This window comes from Microchirus variegatus (assembly GCF_963457635.1).
Source record: "Microchirus variegatus genome assembly, chromosome: 16".
Classification (NCBI taxonomy): Eukaryota; Metazoa; Chordata; class Actinopteri; order Pleuronectiformes; family Soleidae; genus Microchirus; species Microchirus variegatus.
The window spans coordinates 17,935,595-17,950,490 of NC_139817.1; the positions used below are offsets into that span (position 1 = coordinate 17,935,595).

Below are 14,896 nucleotides of genomic sequence, written 5' to 3' on the forward strand. Positions count from 1 at the left end.
TGGATGTCATGGGACGTTTAAAATGGACACCAGTTCTAGATAGTGGATGCCCTCCGTGAAGCCATCTTCACCGCTTGGAGCAACATTCCCACTAGCCTCCTGGAAACACAAGCATCAAGCATGCCAAAACTAATTTTTGAGGTGATTAACAACAATGGCGCAGCTACATATTACTTTTTTGAAAATTGTATTTCTATTTTAGGGTTGTTGTTTTTTTGTTTTTTTTGTTGATGTGTTCTTAAAATTTTGACCAGCTGATGAACAGCCTATTTTCAGTTTAATGCAATAAATTGCTTACTCAAATGTTATTTTTGTCTCGCTCCCATTTCTTCTTTTTGCTTTTTGAAGCACGACTTGGAACCTTCTTAAGATCCAACAGTGCAAAATGTAAATTCTTGCAATTTTTCAACTGGTTTTAAAATTTTGATCAGGAGTGTATATTCTAAAAAAAAATAAACACAGACTAAATCAATCAATCAATCTATCAAGAAAATAATACAACTATGAAGACAATCATTTGCTGCAGCCCTACTGTGAATTGAGTTGTTATTAATAGAATTAGTCCAATCACATCAAACACACCTTAAAAATGCCTCCTTTCTGCCAGGCGATCTTTTCAATGGTGTCTCCAAGAATCTGAGTGTGGTCTATACCCAGAGAGGAGATGCCACACACCCACGGCCTCCTATCAGGACAAAACCACACGTGGCAACACCCACATACACAAGATGTTTTTATCGATTTTTTATGTACGGATGGACAACAGGATCATTTCAACAATCAATGTAACAATAGATTGATATTGTTCATATTCAAATTTATCAAACGATCTTTTGATATGATAACATTGTCTGGAATAACCAAGTGCAGCTATTTACTGGGTGATAAGTGTTCATCATAAAAAAAGACATTAAAGCTGTTGTGTAAGCCATGTAAAGAACCTACCTGATAATATTGGTACAGTCATATGCGCCACCAATTCCAACTTCTATTACGGCCAAATCTACCTGAACAGACAAGAGCAAAGGTTCCACTGAAGTTAATTAACATCTTTCTATTAAACAACCCAGGGAATGTCCCTGAATGTGAGCCTGGAAACAAGGACACAGGACAGCCAACACTTTTAAAGTTGCTGATTTACCTTCTCCTGAAGAAACACATGGAAAGCCAGGATGGTGAGGAAACGGAAGTATGCTGGCATCGTCCCTCCATGAGCATCCTGAGAAGTGCAAAAACCAACAAGCAAATGACTGAATCACTTAACGTGCGAAATTGATATGCACTATATCTTCTGCTATATGATCCACCTTAAAACAAACAAACAAACAAACCTTAATATTAGCCACATTAAAGGGACAATTCAGGTTTTTCAGGTGTCAAAAGTTACTTCACCATAGCTTGCTACAAACATGGAGCACAAGGAAAACCAAATGTTAGCTAATAAACTTTAGGCTCCATTTTAAGAATATGTGTGCCATGTCTAAAGGTCTTGCTCCGCCCTACCTATCCGACTTGCTGCAGCCAACTTTATTTACTGGGCTACAGAGAGTGAATCACGGGCCATACTACAAGCGTGATGTAAACGTTCTTTGAATGAACTCACAAAATCCATCACATTTTCACTATTTTTTTCTCCTGCAGAAGACGCAACGGACCATGCACTGTGGTCCACGCGCAGACCAAAAACTAAATTACCTCGACTGAAAGATTCTTGTACCGCATCTCTCACAGCAAACAAAAATGGCAACCTCTCATCCCACTCCCTTAAAGTATTTCTGCATCATGCTTTTTAGAGCTGACTGACAGTCACACAGACACTCTCAAAGGAGGAGAGAAACTGGAAATAAAAATGCCAAACGGACCCAAAACATGTGACATGGGTTACAGATTGTGTAATGGCCTGCCATTACACATTAGGGAGGAACCCTTAAAAGACTCACCTGTTCCCCTTTACATTTAAGACAGTGCAAGTCTGTTTTTATGTTTTGTGTTTGTTTATACATCGGTTTACTTAATTACTACTGTACATCACCTAAATGGTCAACTAATGCCGTTGCTTTTTTAAATGTGCTTTATAAACAAATTGGATTAGACATACATTTTATTCGATTAACCTTTTGATAAGCAGCCAATTAAAAAAAAAAAAAAAACTTGCATCCCTGCTAGCTGCCATGTTTTCATTCAGGGTGAGTGGGAGAATAACGTTGTTGATCATTGACAAAGTCCTGCATAATCTGGGACATGAGAACAAGTGACCTTTGAGATCTGTTGACCTGTGCTCGTCTGAAAACTAGGGCTTCAATTGACAGATAAAAAAAAGATGAACAAATTTTCTGATTTTTCTGTGAAAAACAGTGAAAACTATGGGGGGCCATAATTAATTTTTACCACACACATAATCTTAAATCTCACGTACACAATTTTACCTCTAACATTCACTACTTTACTTCTCACATACAATTTTTTACCTCTTACAAACACTCTTTTACTTTGCACTTACACAATTTTACCTCACATACAGTTTTACTTTGCACATACACAAAACACACCTCTTGCATACATTTTTGTCTGTGTGTATGAAGAGTTTTTATGTGAATGTGCGAGGTACAAAAAAGTGAATGTGTGAGTGGAAGGCCTTCAAGTCATGTGACGAAAAGCACAAACTGAAGAGGCACTGCATCATGGCGGCTGAAAGAAAAGATTGGTTTTCCTATCCCTATGTCTGCTAAATTAATTTCATCTCCGGTGGGGACAAGGACTTCCCCACCTTGATAGCAATGGATGCAACTTAACTGATGGTCCACTATCTCTTCGGCCCTGATTTACAAAAGGTTTGCAAATGCAAAAACGTGCACAAATTGGATTGCAAATGCAAATTTGCGTTGATGCTGATCTACTAACGAGGATTGCGTCTCTCAGACAGGGAAAATAGAAACCCATTTAGCGGTCTTGCCTTAATGCATATGCAATGTGGGTGCAATTTTGCGTGTGCTGGGAGGAGAAAATGTAGATATATTATTTTAGCATGTGCAAAGTGATTTATGAAACCTGAAACTGATTGCGGTGCTTATTTTTGTGTCTATAATTAGCACGTTTGAAAGGCAGGTCTTAACTGCCACAGCCGTGCACACACATGGTTGTGGTTACGCACATACTTCTGCACCTCCGCTGAAGCATAATCCTCTGAGAAATTCATAAACAAAAATACTTATAAATCAGGAAATTACGCTTTTCCAGAGCATGTTCAACTACGCGTTCATAGATGACGCACATACATTTCTTATTTGGTATATCTGAATAAATTAAATATAGATATCCAGAGGAGAAATGCGTGTTTGTACTGGTATGGGCTTACCTTGGTCTGCAATTTGTGGTTCAAGGAGGGGTCGTACCTATGTTCCCCGGGTCCTATGATCATAGGACCCTATTTTATGAAAAAAAAAAGGTTATACGTTCTCAGTTTTTCCTTATGGGGTCCAGCATGGCGAAGTGCTGGCGGCGCAGTGGTGGTTTGGCTGAACGGTGCACAGTGCGCAAAACATCACAGGCAGGTTTCCACAGTTCCAGGCTCATTTAAATGCAATAAATAATCACAACAATCACTATTTAATGCAACTATCTGTATCAGCACATCGTCGCATCTGATGTCAGATCAAAGACCGTTGGCACTCGTAATGGAAACTCAGCCTGACTGAATCAACAGATGAAACCAGGGACGGACTGGGACTAAAGAACAGCCTTGGCTGCTGTTGTGATGATCCGCTTTATTTATTTACTTATTGACAAAAAGTGTTGAGGACATGTCACACATCTATTGAAAGTAGACCTATGTGTAATCTTGAGAGAAACAGCAGAGCGCTCCCTGGCAGCTGTCAGAGAGCTGCAGGTGAGTCAGGAGGAGAGAACTTTTTTTTACGGCAACATCCATAGTCCATAGTTTCCTTTGTTTGATACGTCAGGTAATGATGGAGCTGTCCATCATACCAATGCAGGATGTCCTATGGACACGGGTAATACGACCCCTTCAAGGATGTCATATCCCTTGATCCCAGTTATCTGCTTATCGCAGAACGTCAGCTGAACTTGCTGTTCAGTGGCTTCAAATTTCATTTTGCGCTTCCATTGAGTCTGCGCTTTCTCTTTCTCCATGTTGACAACCCTTGACCCTTGACAACATAATGGAAGTCCTTGTCCCCACCGGAGATAAAATTAACTTATCAGAGATAGGGATAGGAAAACCTGGGGGGAAATAACGATTCCCCCTACAAATCGCACCCTGATTATTTGATACATTCTGAATGGATTCTGGTGAAGATAGACTGTTGAATAAAGCGGCAGCTTGGCCGATGCGCTCTTCTTTTCTTCCAGCCGACATGATGCGCTGCCTGTTCACAGTTCCTGCTTTTCGTCACATGACCGGAAGGCCTTCCGCTCGCATATTCACTTTTTGTACCTCGCACACATAAAGCTTCACACAAAACACACACCAAAAAATGTATGCGAGAGGTGTGTTTTTTGTATGTGCAAAGTAAAAGAGTGTATGTGAGAGATAGAATGGTGTACGTGCAAAGTAATAGAGTGTATGTGGGAGGAAAAATTGTGTGTGCAAAGTAAAAGAGTGTATTTTTAGTTTATTCAATTTCTGCCAATAAACTCTGCTAAATGTTACACGAGGGACCTTCAATGGTAGTAACGTGACCAGTTAACACTGTCACATGAGGGTCATCCTGACATGAAGGCTCTTATTATGCACTGACAATCACACTGGGGTAGCTCAGTGGTTAAGACTGGTACCAACCACTGAGCTTCTGGTATCAATTCCCTTGTAAGTCGCTTTGGATAAAAGCGTCTGCTTAATGATCCAGACTGATGCAGTTCATTAGCTCATACGAGTCTGGTTCATTTGTGTAGGTGTGAATGCACAACCGAACTCTGATCCGCACCAAGTTTCAAGCGGACCGAATGCAGGGTATTGTGGGTAAACACAACAAGAACATACGCGAGTGTAGAACGATCATGGATGTATAATATGAACTGGATAGAGCACCGCCCCCCTCTGCCTTGAAGACAACTTTACATGGTGGCCACTGTGGGTACTGCAACAGAAAACCCCATGGAGCCCAAAAGCAATTTTCCCATTGACCGCAATAGTAAAAGAGACGCCTGTAAAAATGTCCACAGGACACCTCGAGACATGGACACAGGCTTTTATAGATCTTTATACGGTAGTGACACTACTGCGCATGCTCTATGGGCCCCATAACCCGGAAATAAATGCGGAAGTCAAACATTTTTTTGGCATATGCGCTGGGTGAGCAGCTTCATAGGAATGAACGGAAGCAAGGGACGGTGCTCTAACCAGTTCATATAATACATCCATGAGAACGATAGCTGGGAGAAATTGTTGTGTCGTATGTTCACATAAAACCATAGGATTTGATGCAACGCCATGTTTTGCCCTTATGTGGAGGAAACAAAAGTTGTCCTCCATTAATCAATAGATGAGCGAGTTTTCCTGTTTCTTGTTGTCTTCTCCTTCAGTAATTATTGATGCAGCGCCGCCTCAGGCGAGGAGGGGAATACTTTATTCAAAAGGTTTGGTTTGTTTCACTGCAATGTGAAAGCAAACACCGACCGTCTGAATGTTGCAACTGGCAATTGAAGAAATGTATCATATTTACATACCCATCATCTTTGAGGCAATTAAAGGTCATTCTGCTGAATAAATTCAACAAAGTGAATCTTTCATTACCATAACAACATCCATCCATCCATTATCAATCACTTTATCCTCCACTGGAGGGTCGTGGGGGGTGCTGTGCCTATATCAGCTTACCCTGACAACATGTTTGGCTGTTTTAAAAAGGGACTGTTGTGCCTTCTTGTTGCATCACCTACCTTAGTTTCATCCAGCCGTCCATAAACCTGCCAGAAGTATTTAGTGAAGAGCTCTTTTCCAATAGGCTGTCCATTTATTCGAATCCTCTCCCTGACTTGTACCAAGTGTGGGGAGCTGCAACCAGAAATGAAATGGATTTAAAACAATGGCTCTGCTGAGGAACATTTAGAAGAAATCAACATCAACACAGACATCTTCTCTTTTAATATGTAATCTATACATTTGATGGTAGCTGGTCATGGTTTCAATCCAACTTTTCACATTTATATGTCTAAAATGCATTTTGATTTCAGTTAATCCTTCTCTGCCAAGAACATACATTTTCAATGTTAAATTTCAAGCATCCAAGGTCTGGATTCTCCTAAATGTACATTTGTCATCCAGATGTTGTCAAAATGCATCACCACACCAACGTGGGCTGTCCCATGAATGACACATGAATCATCGGGCCTATGAATGCGGCTGATGTTCGCTTAGTTTTGAAGGATAAATTGGTGAATCCTTCTTGGTCGACCATGTCACAAAAGCCTTTGTGTGCTGTCTTTTTGTTTGTTTTTTAAACCCTGGCAATTGTAAGCCAGACACGAATTCAAAAAAGAACAAATAAAATAAACCCCAAAACACTAACAATACATAAAGAAGATATAATTAAGATACAATCTATCTATAACAAGGGTCTCAAACTCAAATGATCTGGGGGCCAATGCGCATCTATTTTGGTCAAGAGGGGGCCGACCTAGAGAACAAAAAGTTCAACTGTTCACAATATTGCATCATGATATCACACATATACTTAATAATAGTATTTATGATGCAAAATGAATGCATTAATATCAAAAACAGACATGTATTTTAAATTACATAAATAATAGTGTGGACAACTGTAATTAAAATTCGTACCAGGAGCCGTTTCAGCCACTGCCATTTGTGGCTCGGGCCCTAACAAGCGTATTTATTTATTTAATGAATGTTGTATATGATGCATTTAATAATGGGATAATTATGACCATGTAATCGATTGGGGGGGGGCGCAAGTTTGAGACCCCTGATCTATAAATTGCAGGAACTCTGTGTGTGTCTCTGTCTGTTATTCACATATCTCTGTAACCAATGGTCCGATTGATTTCAAACAGGCACTTGACAAGTGTCTTGCTACGGGCACGAGTGAGTGCAGTGCCAAGTTTGTTTGGATAAGGAATGCAAAAGATATTGTTAAATATATTGGTAAAAGAAGCACACATTGGCTTTTGCCGCTCTACTGTAGCCACTCCCCCTCTCACTCACACAGCACTGTGGGCTACCTGAGAGGATAAGCAAGGCTTTTGGCAGAATTGAATCTGTGGGAAAAAAGTTAAGCGAGTGCAAGATGTGTGGGTGACTATTATGTCCAACCACAACAATAAGGACTCCCTGAATGCAGTATGCTTGCATTACAATCAGTCAGTGGTAAGTTATTATATAGAAATACTAAATATTACAACTAGTTTTCAAAACTATGTCGAAAAAATAAAATGTATATAGATATATTCAGAACCGTTTAGTATATCAGATTTTTGAGATGTTTTGTCTGATAAGGGCTTAAATCAGCAGTCAGACAAACTGTGATGCAGGGCTTTGAACTGTGGAAAGCAACATTTAACCTCTTGGTGTACAGCCTGCCTGGATTTATTAAGAGAAGAAGGGGATTCTATGAGTTGTGTGGGCTACACGGTCTCATTTCTCATGTCTCTAGTTTTTTTTTTTTTTTCGGTTTATCCCTGTATCTCAAACTGAGGAAATATTCACTCACTACAGTTTTACCTATAAAATCCTGTACGAAAGCCATAACTTCTCAAAATGTACTCTGTAAATGCACACGTTGACCCCTGAAAGACAAACACAAAGACATGTAAGAGGCCAATCTCACACGTTTGCATGCCAAAACTTACATAATGACATCTTTAATCATCTATAAAGGTCATTGAGATGGTCAATTGAAATTTAATGACAACATAACTATTACCACTACATTGTCTCTGCTCATATATGAATATGATATATAATACCATATATATAATGAATTCCTTTATGTGTGTGACTCACATGACCAAAAGTTAGTGAATCATTCCAAAATCATGCAATGCACACACACACACACACAGGCAGTGTGTGTGTCCTCAGCTTACCTTGCCCTTTGTTCCCGTCACATGTATAATATTAAGATGATCCAGTTCCTCCACCTTTGACACAACACACACTTATCAGATTAAACTACAAACTCTCATCAGACAGACCGACAAAAACACTCTGTGACGCTCATCTCTTTTATTTGACAAACATGCCCTGTGTACTATGTAAACTGATAAGATTTTACTCACAGTGAGACCGGTTCGCTCCAGGAAGCCTCGCATGGCTTGGAGCTGCAGTTGAGGGAGGCCCCGCTCCCGTCGTACCTGCTCCAGAGCATTGGCGTTTGTCTGTAGGGTGTTCAGAGTGCAGATGGCGTCCTGTGGCAAACACAAAATGTGACATGATTAGTACACAGCCTCAAGGGCACATGACCAGCGTTATGCAGTTAGGGGCGATGGAAATGTAATTTGTTTTCTACAAGCTGCTCTAAACCCTTACTACTAGGGTTTGTGTGTCACACTGCCTTTCCTGTAATTCTGACTTGGAGGAATAAAATGTACTGCGTTTCATTTGCAGACTAACATTTACTCTGGACAATTGTCTCTGTTTATTTGATATGGTAAGATAAACAAAAAGCTGCTAGAGGACACACCATCTTGCCCTGACAACTTCAAAAAAAACAAAAAACAGTGTGAAAGGGATTTAAATAGCAATGGTATAGCATATTTTGACATACTAATCAGGATTTCTTAAACAGGATTACATAAGACAGTTACCTACATCAGTGTTTCTTAAATTCTCCTAAAACAACTTTCTGTATCACTACTTCCATAGATCAAAACATCAAAATAAAATGTCCCCCTCTTTGCTGTCCCATTTGTATTGTTCTTGAGAAAGAAACCATCAGAGAGAGCTTTTTATAGTCATTTGTATATATATTTTTTGGGAGAAACTCTCATGCTCAGTTTCCCATTCTACTTTTGTGAGTATGCCACCTTTGAGAATAAAAACTCTTTCACATGAGAGCCCAGGGGCCTCATTTATAAAACGTAGCGTAGGACCGACGTCAAAATTGGTGTACGCACAAAACACAGAAAGTGCTTACGCACAAAAATATCCTGATTTATAAAACAGTGCACACGCCCATCCTATGCCGATTTCCCTTTATAAATCACAATCCACTCTAAATGTGGCGCACCTGTGTGTGGGTCATACCACGCCCATATTTGCCTATAAATATTCAGAGAAACGCCTCTCATGAATATTGATTCACGACTGAAATCATGTCGAAATCGTAGAGAAAGGCCAAAGAACGTAATTTCACCCAGTGTGAGGTGGAAGTATTTGTCGGGGAGGTGGAGAAGAGGAAGGCTTTATTGTTTGGTGTTCTAGAGTGAAGCGGATAATGTCAGTGCTGTTGCCTCAGAAGGTCGGAGTGTGACCGAGGTGAAAAAAAAGTGGTCAGACATTAAAGTAGACGCAAAAAAGCGCCTGGCGTCACACAGGCAGAGCGTCTTTGCCACGGGCGGGGGAACAGGCCAACTGGAGCTCACCCCGCTGGATGAAAAACGGGCGGGGATCATCGGGGAATCCCTCCTGATTGGAGTGGTGACGGAGGTGTAGGGGGACACCGATGCAGGTGTCGTGCAATGTAGGTATCCCCGACAGAAAGTGTTGCCGCGGCCGCGGAGAAACAGTGGTGCGCTTGCTTTCACCCAAGTAAATTAACACAATTGCATCGTTTAATGATTAATTTTATGTATACTTCACATAGTTTTCTATAACCTCTGGGATTATGAACAGCTTTCTTCTCTTCTAGCCAAAGATATGGGGCTAGACTGTTTACCTGTCTGCCATAATTTGTATCCCCCCATATCTTTGGCTAGAATAGAAGAGAGCTGTTCATAAAACCAGAGGTTATTGAGTACTATGTGAAGTATACATAAAATAAATCATTAAACAATGCAATTGTTGTTAGTTTTACTTTACTTGGATGAAAGCAAGCGCACTGTTTCTCCGCCTCCGCGGCCAGGGGAAACACTTTCTGTCGGGGATACCTACATTGGCACGACACCTGTCGCCAGAAACCCGAGTGTTGTGAGCACTTGGAGCGGGACTGGCACGACGTGGTTTCTGCGGGTGCTCCTCTCTAAGGCTGGGCCCAATGCCGCACACAGATCCAAGAGGACAGCTCGTGGGAGTCGGAAACGGCTCATCAGCCACTCATCACTGTTGGCCAGTGGATCTTGCTGGTCTCGGAAGTTCCGCTCCCTCCGATCCTTCCGTTTGCCACATCCTCTAACAGTGCCAAATAAGCCATTGTGCGCCATGACGCATTGTGAGTACCTGCCTTTATATGCCCATCGAGCGTGTTTTATGCATTGAAAACGGAAATGAAACGAAATGGGCTATATGATATAGGATGTTAATATATTGAACTGCATTCATATCAGTGTAAACATAATTTGCCCTACTGTTGTGTTACTATTGTCCTAAATCATGTTTCTATTATATGTTCTCCATTTATTAACAATACTTAAACACCAACTATAGCATCTTACAAAAAGACACAAATAATATAATTTTTTTTCACTTAAGTTAAATATTAATTAAGTAATGGGCCAGTGAATCTTAAAACAAGCCATGCAATGGTTACATTTAAAAGTAAAATAAAGCAACATAAATAAAAAAGTCGTAGTGCCCCCTCATCTGCCTCATCTGGTGCAGACAAAGGGCACTTTTATTTCTGCGCACCGCCCCTGCGTTGTTCTCTTCTCCCTATCCTGTGCTGTTGGTCGCTCCTGCGCTCTCTGCGCTTCTGCGTCTCCAAGTGGTCTCTTCCAAAGCAGACTGGATAATTTCTCTACGTGTTTTATCCCCACATAAAAATAATGATCTTTATGACAAGGATGGGGTACAGTCATGATGAAGTGCAGGTGATCCGAGTAGATCTGAGTAAAACGTGGTGACAGACTCTGAAGAGCAGAGTGCACTTTTCATCGTTTTCACTCCGTGGTCTTAATCTTTGTGAAAGAAGACGCTTTAACGCTGCAATTAAGGGAATAACAGATGCATCAGATGAGCTGATGTCTTTAGTTAACTGCTCAAAGAGAGAGATTGTTCTCTGGTGTGAAGTGAATGTCGCGGGGAGTTCATAATCTGTGCCGCACGCAGCCAGGTTTCGCTTTTGCGCAGAGACTTTCCAGCGTTTAACAGGTGCTGTTCCACCGTGTTGTAGCTCTGTTGCGACCGCCAAATTATCAGTGCATCCCTAAATATAACATCTTTATTGACAAGAACGATGTAACTGTAATAATGACGCACTTTATAGTGTGACTTGGGTTTCAATCGGCACCTGGACAAGCGTGCGCTGCGCTGATTACATGGGGGAACATGCGCTCTTGTTCCCCGGTATAGAAAAAGCTGTGGTGTATAAACAGTAACCCTGGATTTCCACTGGACGCGGAACGGCCGCGGAACGGCAGCGGCGCAGTCGCCGTTGCAAATCGCTTCCATTCTAATCAATGAGAGCATTCCCACCGCCCGCGCTGCGGCGCGTCTCAGCAGCGGCCCAGAAGCGGCTTGCCGCGGCGCAGCGCTATCGATAGGAATAAGTTCTATTTTTTCCGTTACTATATTTCACAACATAGTACCTACACACAAATAAGTAAATGACCTCACTCTCTCTCCCACCCCGTGCCAACAATGCCTCACGCTCTCTGCGCACACAGGTTTAAATGACAAACAAACAAATGCTGATCAAAATTGAATCAAAAGTGATTCAATTGTCCTGACTCTTGTCAAATATGACAGGCTTTGTTCAGTGATTGAAACAAATATATAAACATTAATGAAACGTTCACATGCAGAGCTCTCACTCGCAAAGCAGACAGCAGCGCCGCGGCTGTGCAGATGTTGTGTAATCAAATACACCGGTATGGCCGTATAAATTTTTTTATATCATAACGGAAAAAAAACGGTATTCGGTGTGAGCCGGTATACTGCCCAGCTCTACACTCTACTACATGTGCGTGTAGCCGCGTGCACGTGTGTTGCTGATGCTGCGCGATGTGGGTGCATTTGATCGGCTTATTAAAATCAGAATATTTCTGTCTGACCGGCCGGTCGCCGATTGCGGTTACGGTCACTGGCCGATTAATCGGTGCATCCCTAGAGTACAGTTTACATAGCAAAGCAAAATCAATTTTCCTGTCAAATTGGTATAGAGTGTGGAACACATTCTGAAGATATGGCCGATTCAGGCATGTGTTTAGTTTTGTCAGAGCAATCTGCTGATGAAATAACAATAAGAAACTGCAAATGATGTAGTATAGTGCAAAATATACACCAGGGATGGTACAGTTTTCCCACTGTTCGGTATGCATTGCGGTTTTTGGGCCACAGTATCGGTACGGTTTCAATATCTTAATATAAAACTGCTCAGACTAGCAAAGGCAATATTACATTGTAAAAATAATCAAAAGCACAGATATAATCACACCCCATCTTTATTACTTAACAATAGTGCACTATCAGATCAAACAGCAAACATAAAATCACACAAATTAAACGTGTGTGACTTTTTTATTGGATAAAAAGTTTAGTGCTATCCAATAAAAATAAACACAATTTTAACCCACTCACAGAAACTACAACTACAACTACAAATACCCTGTGCTGCTCCAAGTGAAAGAGACAGGTAATGACGACATAAGTGAGAGGCTTGCTCAGAGTCGCACTGTAGGTGAATGTGGAGCCAACTTTAGCATTGTGATGCGAGGAAGACGTTTACCCGGAGAGAATCATGTCTGTCAATATACAATTTAAAACTAACTTCACTGTGGTGCATAACCGATGCTTGCACACAGTGGTTTGTTGACAGTACTTTTCTCATTCTCATCGTAGTTTGCGCTGAATCTAAAATAATCCCACACTTAAACGGACTTAAACGAAGACGTTGCCTCTTCAAACTTGAGTCTTGTTCACTCGCCATTGTTTCTGCGGCATGAGCAGCCCATGGCACATTGCAGCGCTGCACTCATGTCTCGGCTCCTGAGTGGATCTAGTCGCACAGCTATACAAAGTTTTGATAACGTTTTGTGAAGATGCCGAAACGTACCGAAATACCGTCGTTTGTTGTGTATTCAACCGAACAGGGCGTACCAAACTGTTCGGTAAAATACCGAATACCGTTGCATCCCTATTATATACGAACAAAGTCATGCTGAAATAAATGTGCATTAAATACAGCCATAAGGGTCTGTTGTGCATCCTGTGAGCTTCCCACTCACAGTTCGTTCTGGAAGGACGGAATACGGTGCTGTTTGCCTAAATAGTCTGTTTATTTTCGGGAATAACGAAAACAAATGAACACAGGTGTTTCTGCCGCTGCCTGTGCTCCGCTTCTCTCTCCACCATTGTTTACCGTTGGCAACTACTCAACAATCAGAATGGGAACATATCTTTTTGTTGATTTTTGGTGAATATTTTAAATATTTACTTTCATACTGTTTCGGAATAATGGCAGATATCAACAAAACTTCACCTGTAGTAAGTAGCTGTCCACCATTGGCAACTACTACAGCAATCAGAAGGGGAAAATATCTATTTGTTGATTGAGAAAATGTCTTTCGAAAACGAATATCCAGCGAATATCAAACCTGCTAACTTATGCACACTCCCTTTCTGTAACACACTCACACGCACGCGCGCACACATGCACGTGTCTACACAGTTTAAGTTCCTGTTATAGTACACTACTACAATCTTGATATTCTCAGATTGCATGGTGCGCTGTCTGCAACCTATGAAATACTAATTTAGTGTGTGTACGTCTTGGTCTGTGACTGCCTGACTACCCTAAGGCTCATCGCACGTCACTGTACGTCATATATAGAGAGCAAGTTATATAACAAATAACATTATTGATACACATCGATTCCGCATCAGTACAATCAAACATATGTGACGTTACGTCATGTTCATTAAAGTTAAAGCGTATTTTCAGTTGTATGATGGAAAAATGTGACGTTTACATGCGAGCAGTGGTCCACGTGTTGTTAGCGCAGTGGTTGAACTTTTGACGTGGAGTAGAAATGAGACACAGAGACTGTGAGTCCACACTGGCACTGACCACGGCGGACACCTTCTACAAGTGCCCGCTTCGTGGTCATCGAGCTCCGCTAACAACACGAGCTCAAGTTAACACAGTCTCATGTGGCTCCGTGAGCCAACTTTATTTCCAACAAAACAAAAAAAGTGATGTTTTAAACTCAACTACCGGGCTAGTGGCTCGCTAGCTTGTTAGCAGCCGGTGTTAGAAGCCGGTCGAAAGCGACTGTGTGGCAGGTTACCTGGTACTCCATGCCCGGTGCGTGCGGAGCCGTTTTGGTGCTGTGGTATCGGACAGAAAGGCCCGCCAACCTGCACGTCCACTTGTGCTTTCCGATCCTCGCGGCAAACATGGAGCCCCGCTGTATCACGCGCGACATACAAGCCATCGTGGTGCGTCGAGCTGTCACAGGGAACGTCAGCCAAACGGCGTGGATCCTTTCACTGACGTAATGACGTCACGAGAAGCCTCCACGCCCCATGGCTTGGCTTTTATCAGTTTAGTATAATAAAGTAAGTGGTGTCACTGGTCTCAAACTCAAATGACCTGGGGGCCAATGCGCATCTATTGTGGTCAAGAGGGGGCCGGCCTAGAGAACAAAACACGTATACTTAAAAATACTATTTATGATGCAAAATTAATGCATTAATATCAAAAACAGACATGTATTTTAAATTACATAAATAATAGTATGGACAACTGTAATTTACATTCGTACCAGGAGCTGTTTCAGCCACTGCCATTTGTGGCTCGGGCCCTAACAAGCGTATTTATTT

At 41.5% G+C, this 14,896-nt stretch overlaps 1 protein-coding gene across 2 annotated transcripts in view; it reads right to left on the reverse strand.

Moving 5' to 3' along the window:
• Positions 1-14,446, reverse strand: part of fpgs (folylpolyglutamate synthase) — a 30,868-nt gene extending 16,422 nt beyond the window's left edge. For both annotated transcript variants that reach the window (XM_083902439.1, XM_083902438.1), the window contains exons 1-8: positions 14,362-14,446; positions 8,257-8,385; positions 8,065-8,118; positions 7,700-7,764; positions 5,899-6,013; positions 1,142-1,219; positions 946-1,007; positions 583-685 (exon numbers count right to left, since the gene is read on the reverse strand). In XM_083902439.1, coding sequence (XP_083758565.1) covers positions 583-685; positions 946-1,007; positions 1,142-1,219; positions 5,899-6,013; positions 7,700-7,764; positions 8,065-8,118; positions 8,257-8,385; positions 14,362-14,373 — 618 coding nt within the window. In that variant the 5' untranslated portion in view covers positions 14,374-14,446. The remainder of the gene's footprint in view (positions 1-582; positions 686-945; positions 1,008-1,141; positions 1,220-5,898; positions 6,014-7,699; positions 7,765-8,064; positions 8,119-8,256; positions 8,386-14,361) is intronic.
• Between the last annotated feature and the right edge of the window lie 450 nt (positions 14,447-14,896).